This window comes from Oncorhynchus keta, chromosome 22 (assembly GCF_023373465.1).
Source record: "Oncorhynchus keta strain PuntledgeMale-10-30-2019 chromosome 22, Oket_V2, whole genome shotgun sequence".
Lineage (NCBI taxonomy): Eukaryota > Metazoa > Chordata > Actinopteri > Salmoniformes > Salmonidae > Oncorhynchus > Oncorhynchus keta.
The window spans coordinates 55609875-55622860 of record NC_068442.1 but is presented as its reverse complement, the minus strand read 5'-3'; the positions used below and the strand labels follow the sequence as shown (position 1 = coordinate 55622860).

At 46.3% G+C, this 12986-nt stretch overlaps 2 protein-coding genes and 1 long non-coding RNA gene across 3 annotated transcripts in view; 1 reads left to right on the top strand and 2 right to left on the bottom strand.

The window, feature by feature from the left end:
- nme7 (NME/NM23 family member 7) overlaps positions 1-4170 on the top strand; it is a 144249-nt gene extending 140079 nt beyond the window's left edge. Inside the window, 1 exon segment of the mRNA XM_052475674.1 lies at positions 4064-4170. Within this exon segment, the coding sequence (XP_052331634.1) occupies positions 4064-4096 (33 nt within the window). The 3' untranslated portion in view covers positions 4097-4170.
- The window catches only part of atp1b1a (ATPase Na+/K+ transporting subunit beta 1a), a 27470-nt gene continuing 18651 nt past the window's right edge, over positions 4168-12986 (bottom strand). The window contains exons 3-6 of the mRNA XM_052475675.1: positions 11763-11918; positions 10813-11003; positions 8225-8308; positions 4168-7921 (exon numbers count right to left, since the gene is read on the bottom strand). Of these exons, the coding sequence (XP_052331635.1) occupies positions 7661-7921; positions 8225-8308; positions 10813-11003; positions 11763-11918 (692 nt within the window). The 3' untranslated portion in view covers positions 4168-7660. The remainder of the gene's footprint in view (positions 7922-8224; positions 8309-10812; positions 11004-11762; positions 11919-12986) is intronic.
- On the bottom strand, positions 8323-9099 carry LOC127910762 (uncharacterized). Its single transcript, XR_008076134.1, has 4 exons — positions 8988-9099; positions 8877-8950; positions 8803-8839; positions 8323-8696 (listed from the first exon to the last, which is right to left on the bottom strand). It is a non-coding gene; the product is annotated as an uncharacterized LOC127910762 (long non-coding RNA).

The following is a 12986-nucleotide window of genomic DNA, read 5'->3' as shown; positions in this document are numbered from 1 at the left end:
ACTCAGCGCTGTCAACACGTTGTTACTCAGCGCTGTCAACACGTTGTTACTCAGCGCTGTCAACACGTTGTTACTCAGCGCTGTCAACACGTTGTTACTCAGCGCTGTCAACACGTTGTTACTCAGCGCTGTCAACACGTTGTTACTCAGCGCTGTCAACACGTTGTTACTCAGCGCTGTCAACACGTTGTTACTCAGCGCTGTCATCACGTTGTTACTCAGCGCTGTCAACACGTTGTTACTCAGCGCTGTCAACACGTTGTTACTCAGCGCTGTCAACACGTTGTTACTCAGCGCTGTCAACACGTTGTTACTCAGCGCTGTCAACACGTTGTTACTCAGCGCTGTCAACACGTTGTTACTCAGCGCTGTCAACACGTTGTTACTCAGCGCTGTCAACACGTTGTTACTCAGCGCTGTCAACACGTTGTTACTCAGCGCTGTCAACACGTTGTTACTCAGCGCTGTCAACACGTTGTTACTCAGCGCTGTCAACACGTTGTTACTCAGCGCTGTCAACACGTTGTTACTCAGCGCTGTCAACACGTTGTTACTCAGCGCTGTCAACACGTTGTCACTCAGCGCTGTCAACACGTTGTTACTCAGCGCTGTCAACACGTTGTCACTCAGCGCTGTCAACACGTTGTTACTCAGCGCTGTCAACACGTTGTTACTCAGCGCTGTCAACACGTTGTCACACTGTCAACACGTTGTTACTCAGCGCTGTCATCACGTTGTTACTCAGCGCTGTCAACACGCTGCGCTCAACACGTTGTTACTCAGCGCTGTCAACACGTTGTTACTCAGCGCTGTCAACACGTTGTTACTCAGCGCTGTCAACACGTTGTTACTCAGCGCTGTCATCACGTTGTTACTCAGCGCTGTCAACACGTTGTTACTCAGCGCTGTCAACACGTTGTTACTCAGCGCTGTCAACACGTTGTTACTCAGCGCTGTCAACACGTTGTTAGCGCTGTCAACACGTTGTTACTCAGCGCTGTCAACACGTTGTTACTCAGCGCTGTCAACACGTTGTCACTCAGCGCTGTCAACACGTTGTTACTCAGCGCTGTCAACACGTTGTTACTCAGCGCTGTCAACACGTTGTTACTCAGCGCTGTCAACACGTTGTTACTCAGCGCTGTCACTTGTTACTCAGCGCTGTCAACACGTTGTTACTCAGCGCTGTCATCACGTTGTTACTCATCGCTGTCAACACGTTGTTACTCAGCGCTGTCAACACGTTGTTACTCAGCGCTGTCAACACGTTGTCACTCAGCGCTGTCAACACGTTGTCACTCAGCGCTGTCAACACGTTGTCACTCAGCGCTGTCAACACGTTGTTACTCAGCGCTGTCAACACGTTGTTACTCAGCGCTGTCAACACGTTGTGACTCAGCGCTGTCAACACGTTGTTACTCATCACGTTGTTACTCAGCGCTGTCATCACGTTGTTACTCATCACGTTGTGACTCAGCGCTGTCAACACGTTGTTACTCAGCGCTGTCAACACGTTGTTACTCAGCGCTGTCATCACGTTGTCACTCAGCGCTGTCATCAGCGCTGTCACACGTTGTTACTCAGCGCTGTCAACACGTTGTTACTCAGCGCTGTCAACACGTTGTTACTCAGCGCTGTCAACACGTTGTTACTCAGCGCTGTCATCACGTTGTTACTCAGCGCTGTCACTCACGTTGTTACTCAGCGCTGTCAACACGTTGTTACTCAGCGCTGTCAACACGTTGTTACTCAGCGCTGTCAACACGTTGTTACTCAGCGCTGTCACACGTTGTTACTCAGCGCTGTCATCACGTTGTTACTCAGCGCTGTCAACACGTTGTTACTCAGCGCTGTCAACACGTTGTTACTCAGCGCTGTCAACACGTTGTTACTCAGCGCTGTCAACACGTTGTTACTCAGCGCTGTCAACACGTTGTTACTCAGCGCTGTCAACACGTTGTTACTCAGCGCTGTCAACACGTTGTTACTCAGCGCTGTCAACACGTTGTTACTCAGCGCTGTCAACACGTTGTCACTCAGCGCTGTCAACACGTTGTCACTCAGCGCTGTCAACACGTTGTTACTCAGCGCTGTCAACACGTTGTCACTCAGCGCTGTCAACACGTTGTTACTCAGCGCTGTCAACACGTTGTTACTCAGCGCTGTCAACACGTTGTTACTCAGCGCTGTCAACACGTTGTTACTCAGCGCTGTCAACACGTTGTTACTCAGCGCTGTCAACACGTTGTTACTCAGCGCTGTCAACACGTTGTTACTCAGCGCTGTCAACACGTTGTCACTCAGCGCTGTCAACACGTTGTTACTCAGCGCTGTCACACGTCAGCGCTGTCAACACGTTGTTACTCAGCGCTGTCAACACGTTGTTACTCAGCGCTGTCAACAAGTTGTTACTCAGCGCTGTCAACACGTTGTTACTCAGCGCTGTCAACACGTTGTTACTCAGCGCTGTCAACACGTTGTTACTCATCACGTTGTCACTCAGCGCTGTCAACACGTTGTTACTCATCACTGTCAACACGTTGTTACTCATCACGTTGTCACTCAGCGCTGTCAACACGTTGTTACTCAGCGCTGTCAACACGTTGTTACTCAGCGCTGTCAACACGTTGTCACTCATCACTGTCAACACGTTGTTACTCAGTGCTGTCAACACGTTGTTACTCAGCGCTGTCAACACGTTGTTACTCAGCGCTGTCAACACGTTGTCACTCAGCGCTGTCAACACGTTGTTACTCAGCGCTGTCAACACGTTGTTACTCAGCGCTGTCAACACGTTGTTACTCAGCGCTGTCAACACGTTGTTACTCAGCGCTGTCAACACGTTGTTACTCAGCGCTGTCAACACGTTGTTACTCAGCGCTGTCAACACGTTGTTACTCAGCGCTGTCAACACGTTGTTACTCAGCGCTGTCATCACGTTGTTACTCAGCGCTGTCATCACGTTGTTACTCATCACGTTGTTACTCAGCGCTGTCAACACGTTGTTACTCAGCGCTGTCAACACGTTGTTACTCAGCGCTGTCAACACGTTGTTACTCAGCGCTGTCAACACGTTGTCACTCAGCGCTGTCAACACGTTGTTACTCAGCGCTGTCAACACGTTGTTACTCAGCGCTGTCAACACGTTGTTACTCAGCGCTGTCATCACGTTGTTACTCAGCGCTGTCAACACGTTGTTACTCAGCACTGTCAACACGTTGTTACTCAGCGCTGTCAACACGTTGTTACTCAGCGCTGTCAACACGTTGTTACTCAGCGCTGTCAACACGTTGTTACTCAGCGCTGTCAACACGTTGTTACTCAGCGCTGTCAACACGTTGTTACTCAGCGCTGTCAACACGTTGTTACTCAGCGCTGTCAACACGTTGTTACTCAGCGCTGTCAACACGTTGTTACTCAGCGCTGTCAACACGTTGTTACTCAGCGCTGTCAACACGTTGTTACTCAGCGCTGTCATCACGTTGTTACTCAGCGCTGTCATCACGTTGTTACTCAGCGCTGTCAACACGTTGTTACTCAGCGCTGTCAACACGTTGTTACTCAGTGCTGTCAACACGTTGTTACTCAGCGCTGTCAACACGTTGTCACTCAGCGCTGTCAACACGTTGTCACTCAGCGCTGTCAACACGTTGTTACTCAGCGCTGTCAACACGTTGTCACTCAGCGCTGTCAACACGTTGTCACTCAGCGCTGTCAACACGTTGTTACTCAGCGCTGTCAACACGTTGTCACTCATCACTGTCAACACGTTGTTACTCAGCGCTGTCAACACGTTGTTACTCAGCGCTGTCATCACGTTGTTACTCATCACTGTCAACACGTTGTCCAACACTTTCATGAGCCTTGAAATGCACGTTCTCCCTACTACTATTCTACTATAACTCAACCTAGGCATATGCTGTCTGGGATAGGCCACATCATTTAAAAAAGCTATCTACCAAATGCAATATTTTAGTTACAGTAAGCCTGTTTCTAAACTAGGATTTCAGGAGAATTTAGTCATTTTTCAGAGATTCATAATTGTTAATTTCCCTTTCAACAGGTCCAATATTTCTTCAAGATTTTGGATGGATGAAGATTATTACACAAATACACATTCCATTTCTATGAGTATGTATTTAAATAAAAGAGACATTGACCACGGGATAATTTCTCCATTTATTTTGTCTTTAAGGTCTTACCCAGATGGACTCCTGACGAGTGTCCGGATGTTCAACATTGATAACTTTTACACCAACAAAACCTCCTATTACACAGGGTACTGCATTGCTTCTGATATTCTGACGTTTACACCAGCGACTTTGGTATCGGATCCATACATTACACTTTTTCCTGCGGAAAACAAAAAATTGTACAACTGCATAAATATAAAACTATTCCACCATGAAAATGACTTCATTAGAAAGTTGCACCACGTCATGTGATGTCTCCAGCAAATAAAAGGGTTGGTTTTAAAAACACAGAGTTGCTGTCAGTGTTTCCATGGAGGAGGGAGGAAGATGGTCTTCCCTGCCTGCTGCAGGACACAGAACACTGCTCTAGACTACATGGAGGAGGAGAAGCATTGAACATAGAGGAGGAGAAGCATTGAACATAGAGGAGGAGAAGCATTGAACATAGAGAGGAGGAGGAGAAGCATTGAACATAGAGAGGAGGAGGAGAAGCATTGAACATAGAGGAGGAGGAGCATTGAACATAGAGAGGAGGAGGAGAAGCATTGAACATAGAGAGGAGGAGGAGAAGCATTGAACATAGAGAGGAGGAGGAGAAGCATTGAACATAGAGAGGAGGAGAAGCATTGAACATAGAGAGGAGGAGGAGAAGCATTGAACATAGAGAGGAGGAGGAGAAGCATTGAACATAGAGAGGAGGAGGAGAAGCATTGAACATAGAGAGGAGGAGGAGAAGCATTGAACATAGAGAGGAGGAGGAGAAGCATTGAACATAGAGAGGAGGAGGAGAAGCATTGAACATAGAGAGGAGGAGGAGAAGCATTGAACATAGAGAGGAGGAGGAGAAGCATTGAACATAGAGAGGAGGAGAAGCATTGAACATAGAGAGGAGGAGGAGAAGCATTGAACATAGAGAGAAGCATTGAACATAGAGAGGAGGAGGAGAAGCATTGAACATAGAGGAGAGAAGCATTGAACATAGAGAGGAGGAGGAGAAGCATTGAACATAGAGGAGGAGAAGCATTGAACATAGAGAGGAGGAGAAGCATTGAACATAGAGAGGAGGAGGAGAAGCATTGAACATAGAGAGGAGGAGGAGAAGCATTGAACATAGAGAGGAGGAGAAGCATTGAACATAGAGAGGAGGAGGAGAAGCATTGAACATAGAGAGGAGGAGGAGAAGCATTGAACATAGAGAGGAGGAGGAGAAGCATTGAACATAGAGAGGAGGAGGAGAAGCATTGAACATAGAGAGGAGGAGGAGAAGCATTGAACATAGAGAGGAGGAGGAGAAGCATTGAACATAGAGGAGAGAAGCATTGAACATAGAGGAGGAGAAGCATTGAACATAGAGGAGGAGAAGCATTGAACATAGAGGAGGAGGAGGAGGAGCATTGAACATAGAGAGGAGGAGAAGCATTGAACATAGAGGAGGAGGAGGAGCATTGAACATAGAGAGGAGGAGGAGGAGCATTGAACATAGAGGAGGAGGAGGAGAAGCATTGAACATAGAGAGGACGGGGAGAAGCATTGAACATAGAGAGAGGAGGAGAAGCATTGAACATAGAGAGAGGAGGAGGGGAAGCATTGAACATAGAGAGAGGAGGAGGAGAAGCATTGAACAGAGAGGAGAGAAGCATTGAACATAGAGAGGAGGAGGAGGAGCATTGAACATAGAGAGGAGGCGGAGGAGGAGAAGCATTGAACATAGAGGAGGGGGAGAAGCATTGAACATAGAGAGAGGAGGAGAAGCATTGAACAGAGAGGAGAGAAGCATTGAACATAGAGAGGAGGAGGAGAAGCATTGAACATAGAGAGGAGGGGGAGAAGCATTGAACATAGAGAGAGGAGGAGAAGCATTGAACAGAGAGGAGAGAAGCATTGAACATAGAGAGGAGGAGGAGGAGCATTGAACATAGAGAGGAGGCGGAGGAGGAGAAGCATTGAACATAGAGAGGGGGAGAAGCATTGAACATAGAGGAGGAGGAGAAGCATTCAACATAGAGGGAGAAGAAGCATTGAACATAGAGAGAGGAGGAGGAGAAGCATTGAACATAGAGAGAGGAGGAGAATCATTGAACATAGAGGGAGAAGAAGCATTGAACATAGAGAGAGGAGGAGGAGAAGCATTGAACATAGAGAGGAGGAGAATCATTGAACATAGAGAGAGGAGGAGAATCATTGAACATAGAGGGAGAAGAAGCATTGAACATAGAGAGGAGGAGAAGCATTGAACAGAGAGGAGGAGGAGGAGCATTGAACATAGAGAGGCGGAGGAGGAGAAGCATTGAACATAGAGAGGAGGAGGGGGAGAAGCATTGAACATAGAGAGAGGGGGAGGAGAAGCATTGAACATAGAGAGAGGGGGAGGAGAAGCATTGAACATAGAGAGAGGGGAGAAGCATTGAACATAGAGGAGGAGGAGAAACATTGAACATAGAGAGGAGGCGGAGGAGAAGCATTGAACATAGAGAGGAGAAGCATTGAACAGAGAGAGAAGCATTGAACAGAGAGGAGGGGGAGAAGCATTGAACATGGAGGAGGAGGAGGAGAAGCATTGAACATAGAGAGAGGAGAAGCATTGAACATAGAGAGGAGGAGGAGAAGCATTGAACATAGAGAGGAGGAGAAGCATTGAACATAGAGAGGAGGAGGAGGAGAAGCATTGAACATAGAGAGGAGGAGGAGAAGCATTGAACATAGAGAGGAGGAGGAGAAGCATTGAACATAGAGAGGAGGAGGAGAAGCATTGAACATAGAGAGAGGAGTATCAAACAAGACATTTCATTAAACCCTCTGTCCCATATTAAAGTTGATGCAAAAAGAAAAAGAGTAATGTAGAAATATTGTCCCACAATCAACTCAAAAAGACACAGGAAAATCATTCCAGGGAGTGCATCCGTTTACTGACAGACTTGGAGATCAGAGCGTACCATGCCAGTATTTTCAGTTAGTAAGAGCACATTAACACATATCCACACACTCACATTAAAACACAAAACACACCTTGGACCACTAAAGCTTACTGACATAAGACAACAGAAATTACAACATGGCTTGGAAAGGACCACTGTATACCACTACTGTACTGGACACTCCAAACATATATAGAAACCACGTTAGGCAGAATACTTAGGGGGACAGACAGAAACACTGCTCGCTACATATCAGTAGTGGAATTGCAATTTACAGTAAGAGATGAACATGTCCCATGGCTCAGGGACTTGTCATTTACAGTAGAATAAATATGTTGCTTAGTGCTACTCTTCCTGTAAAGTACATTCTAACCCTAGACATTATGCAGAAAAGCCAGTGTGATGTACACAGATTGACTCTAGGTCCCGTATATTATGAAAGTTTGTTCCAAGACTAGTCGTGTTTTTTAATATAACTAATTTTTTTTTTTTTTTTTTCCTAAATCATCTTGTTTTGAAATGTGGGAGGATAACAGTGTGTTTTTTCTGAGGTCATGAATTGGTGATGGTGAACTTAACGTCAAATCGTCCTTGGTAGCGATCTTTCTCGCTGTAGTCAATGTTCGCTCCGTACACTTTGCACTCGAGACGCAGCTCCTCGTTGAAGGTGAGGTTGGTAAACTGGATGGCCACCAGAGGCTGTAGGTAATTGGGGTGCAGCAGCTTGCCATAGTAGGGGTAGTACTGGAGGGGGAACCCCATGCCCATGCCATAGTACTTGATCTCACCAATCTTGCTAGCATCCTCCTCTCTCTGTGGAGAATGACATCACAGTGTTGGATCTTTTTCCTAAGGTATAAACTAGTTCTATATTACAATTGAATATAGCCTAAATCTAGCAGGACTAAAAAGCACATGCAGAGAACAAGCATAGCATTTATCCCTGACAGCGTGATGTAAGGGAACAACAAGTTCATTGTATGGTATCAGAAATGGCACCCTTTTGACCAGAACCCTATTGGCCCTGGTCAAAATGACAGTGCACTATATAGGGGAAAGGGTGCCATTTTGGATGTCGTCTATATGATATGCTTCCCAGTCCCGTGCGAGGCGTACCTTGTTCTGACAGTGGATGGGGATAACGTTGGTCTGGACTCTGCTCTGGCCGGCTTCGGGGACGGAGGCATTGTTGGTTGGAGGCTGAAACAAAACCCAGACAGCCCAACAGCATTATCACCATAACCTAACCCTGACAGACCAATCAGCATTATCGTATTAACCTAACCCAGACAGACCAATCAGCATGGGCGGCAGGGTAGCCTAGTGGTTAGTGCATTGGACTAGTAACCGGAAGGTTGCAAGTTCAAATCCCCGAGCTGACAAGGTACAAATCTGTCGTTCTGCCCCTGAACAGGCAGTTAACCCACTGTTCCCAGGCCGTCATTGAAAATAAGAATTTGTTCTTAACTGACTTGCCTAGTTAAATAAAGGTAAAATAAAAAAATCACCTAAACCTCACCCTGACAGACCAATCAGCATTATCGTATTAACCTAACCCTGACAGACCAATCAGCATTATCGTATTAACCTAACCCTGACAGACCGATCGGCATTATCGTATTAACCTAACCCTGACAGACCAATCGGTAACCTTAACCAAACCCTGACAGACCAATCGGCATTATCGTATTAACCTAACCCTGACAGACCAATCGGCATTATCGTATTAACCTAACCCTGACAGACCAATCAGCATTATCGTATTAACCTAACCCTGACAGACCAATCGGCATTATCGTATTAACCTAACCCTGACAGACCAATCAGCATTATCGTATTAACCTAACCCTGACAGACCAATCAGCATTATCGTATTAACCTAACCCTGACAGACCAATCGGCATTATCGTATTAACCTAACCCTGACAGACCAATCAGCATCATCGTATTATCCTTACCCTGACAGACCCAACAGCATTATTGTATTAGCCTAACCCAGACAGACCCAACAGCATTATTGTATTAGCCTAACCCAGACAGACCCAACAGCATTATTGTATTAGCCTAACCCGGACCAATAAGCACTGTTGTCATTATCAGGTTATCACCCTGAACCTGTTTCTGTGAAGTGTCCCTCAGTGTTAACTTCTATCGCCACACAGTCAAGACTACAGGAAGTAGAGTCATGGTCTGGTGATACAAGCTGTGTTTCAGGTCTGGAGGGTCTGTTGATACCAGGCTGTGTTTCAGGTCTGGAGGGTCTGTTGATACAGGCTGTGTTTCAGGTCTGGAGGGTCTGTTGATACAGGCTGTGTTTCAGGTCTGGAGGGTCTGTTGATACAGGCTGTGTTTCAGGTCTGGAGGGTCTGTTGATACCAGACTGTGTTTCAGGTCTGGAGGGTCTGCTGATACCAGACTGTGTTTCAGGTCTGGAGGGTCTGGTGATACCAGACTGTGTTTCAGGTCTGGAGGGTCTGGTGATACCAGACTGTTTCAGGTCTGGAGGGTCTGGTGATACCAGACTGTTTCAGGTCTGGAGGGTCTGGTGATACCAGACTGTTTCAGGTCTGGAGGGTCTGTTGATACAGGCTGTGTTTCAGGTCTGGAGGACCTGTGTTCTGGCACATTCAGTTTAGCATACATGGAGGCTAAAATCTACCACAGGAAATTGAAGGAAACCTCAAATAAATCAATAAATAAAAGGTTATTCTGCGGGTGGACCGAAGAGTCTTCCGGGACTGAATGGGATGCGTGATGTTCGAGCAGCAGTAGTTCAGTTTTGGGGGTTTTCCTCACTGGTTATCTAGACGTATCAGGATTGGGCGAAGGCGGTGCTTAAACGGCGGCTTCACCTTGAATGCTTGGTGTGCGCCGACACGAATCATAAAGGGGGGAGTGGCATTGGCTGAGAGTTTCCTTGCGAGGGTAGAGACTTCATTTTTGGCTGAGAGTTTCCTTGCGAGGGTAGAGACTTCGTTTTGGCTGAGAGTTTCCTTGCGAGGGTAGAGACTTCGTTTTTGGCTGAGAGTTTCCTTGCGAGGGTAGAGACTTCGTTTTTGGCTGAGAGTTTCCTTGCGAGGGTAGAGACTTCGTTTTTGGCTGAGAGTTTCCTTGCGAGGGTAGAGACTTCGTTTTTGGCTGAGAGTTTCCTTGCGAGGGTAGAGACTTCGTTTTTGGCTGAGAGTTTCCTTGCGAGGGTAGAGACTTCGTTTTTGGCTGAGAGTTTCCTTGCGAGGGTAGAGACTTCGTTTTTGGCTGAGAGTTTCCTTGCGAGGGTAGAGACTTCGTTTTTGGCTGAGAGTTTCCTTGCGAGGGTAGAGACTTCGTTTTTGGCTGAGAGTTTCCTTGCGAGGGTAGAGACTTCGTTTTTGGCTGAGAGTTTCCTTGCGAGGGTAGAGACTTCGTTTTTGGCTGAGAGTTTCCTTGCGAGGGTAGAGACTTCGTTTTTGGCTGAGAGTTTCCTTGCGAGGGTAGAGACTTCGTTTTTGGCTGAGAGTTTCCTTGCGAGGGTAGAGACTTCGTTTTTGGTTGAGAGTTTCCTTGCGAGGGTAGAGACTTCGTTTTTGCTGGAACTCTCAATATCGAACACGTATGGACCCAGAAGTGAATCACACAGCTGACCAAATTACACAAGACTTGACTTCTACGTTAACCAAGCTTAATCAATGGTATAAACTAGATTAGCGTGGGGCATGTGGACATACCCTTGGTCGGAAGTTGATGATCCTGTTGAGCTTGGCGATCAGACAGGGTTTCCCATCCTTGAAGCCAAAGTTTTCATCGTGACCATCCAGACCAGCACAGGGTCCCAGCCAGGTCCGCTTGAACCTGCAGGCCTTCCTCACTCCAGCGTCACTCTCCAGCTCACCACGGTCCCTGTACGATTCAGGTAAATCTACAGGCACAGAGAGACCAATTAGATCAGTCACCTGAGCAGACAATATAGACCAATAACTAAACCCTAACACGGTACATTAATACATTAATACCCCAGACACAGCATAACTAAACCCTAACAGGGTACATTAATACACCAGACACAGCATAACTAAACCCTAACAGGGTACATTAATACACCAGACACAGCAGAACTAAACCCTAACAGGGTACATTAATACACCAGACACAGCAGAACTAAACCCTAACAGGGTACATTAATACACCAGACACAGCATAACTAAACCCTAACAGGGTACATTAATACACCAGACACAGCAGAACTAAACCCTAACAGGGTACATTAATACACCAGACACAGCAGAACTAAACCCTAACAGGGTACATTAATACATTAATACACCAGACACAGCATAACTAAACCCTAACAGGGTACATTAATACCCCAGACACAGCAGAACTAAACCCTAACAGGGTACATTAATACATTAATACACCAGACACAGCATAACTAAACCCTAACTAGTCTGTACCAGGGTCTACTAGTCTGTACTCGTGTCTACTAGTCTGTACTAGTGTCTACTAGTCTGTACTAGTGTCTACTAGTCTGTACTAGTGTCTACTAGTGTCTACTAGTCTGTACTAGTGTCTACTAGTCTGTACCAGTGTCTACTAGTCTGTACCAGTGTCTACTAGTCTGTACCAGTGTCTACTAGTCTGTACTAGTGTCTACTAGTTTCTACTAGTCTGTACTTGCCTCCACATTCTTCATACTTGTTCTGGTCAGTCTGCTTCTCCTCATCGTACATCTCCAGGAAGTCCTTGATGCTCTTGGTGTATTTCAGATACGTCTCCACATCGTTGACGTTGTAAGAGATCTCAAACTTCTCAGAGCGTGGGGTGTGGGATAGACCTGTAGATAGACAACACACTGGGTCAGTATGGATGATAGACCTGTAGATAGACAACACACTGGGTCAGTATGGATGATAGACAACATACTGGGTCAGTATGGATGATAGACCTGTAGATAGACAGCACACTGGGTCAGTATGGATGATAGACCTGTAGATAGACAACACACTGGGTCAGTATGGATGATAGACAACATACTGGGTCAGTATGGATGATAGACCTGTAGATAGACAACACACTGGGTCAGTATGGATGATAGACAACACACTGGGTCAGTATGGATGATAGACCTGTAGATAGACAACACACTGGGTCAGTATGGATGATAGACCTGTAGATAGACAACACACTGGGTCAGTATGGATGATAGACCTGTAGATAGACAACACACTGGGTCAGTATGGATGATAGACCTGTAGATAGACAACACACTGGGTCAGTATGGATGATAGACAACACACTGGGTCAGTATGGATGATAGACAACACACTGGGTCAGTATGGATGATAGACAACACACTGGGTCAGTATGGATGATAGACAACACACTGGGTCAGTATGGATGATAGACAACACACTGGGTCAGTATGGATGATAGACAACACACTGGGTCAGTATGGATGATAGACAACACACTGGGTCAGTATGGATGATAGACAACACACTGGGTCAGTATGGATGATAGACAACACACTGGGTCAGTATGGATGATAGACAACACACTGGGTCAGTATGGATGATAGACAACACACTGGGTCAGTATGGATGATAGACAACACACTGGGTCAGTATGGATAATAGACAACACACTGGGTCAGTATGGATGATAGACAACACACTGGGTCAGTATGGATGATAGACAACACACTGGGTCAGTATGGATGATAGACAACACACTGGGTCAGTATGGATGATAGACAACACACTGGGTCAGTATGGATGATAGACAACACACTGGGTCAGTATGGATGATAGACAACACACTGGGTCAGTATGGATGATAGACAACACACTGGGTCAGTATGGATGATAGACAACACACTGGGTCAGTATGGATGATAGACAAC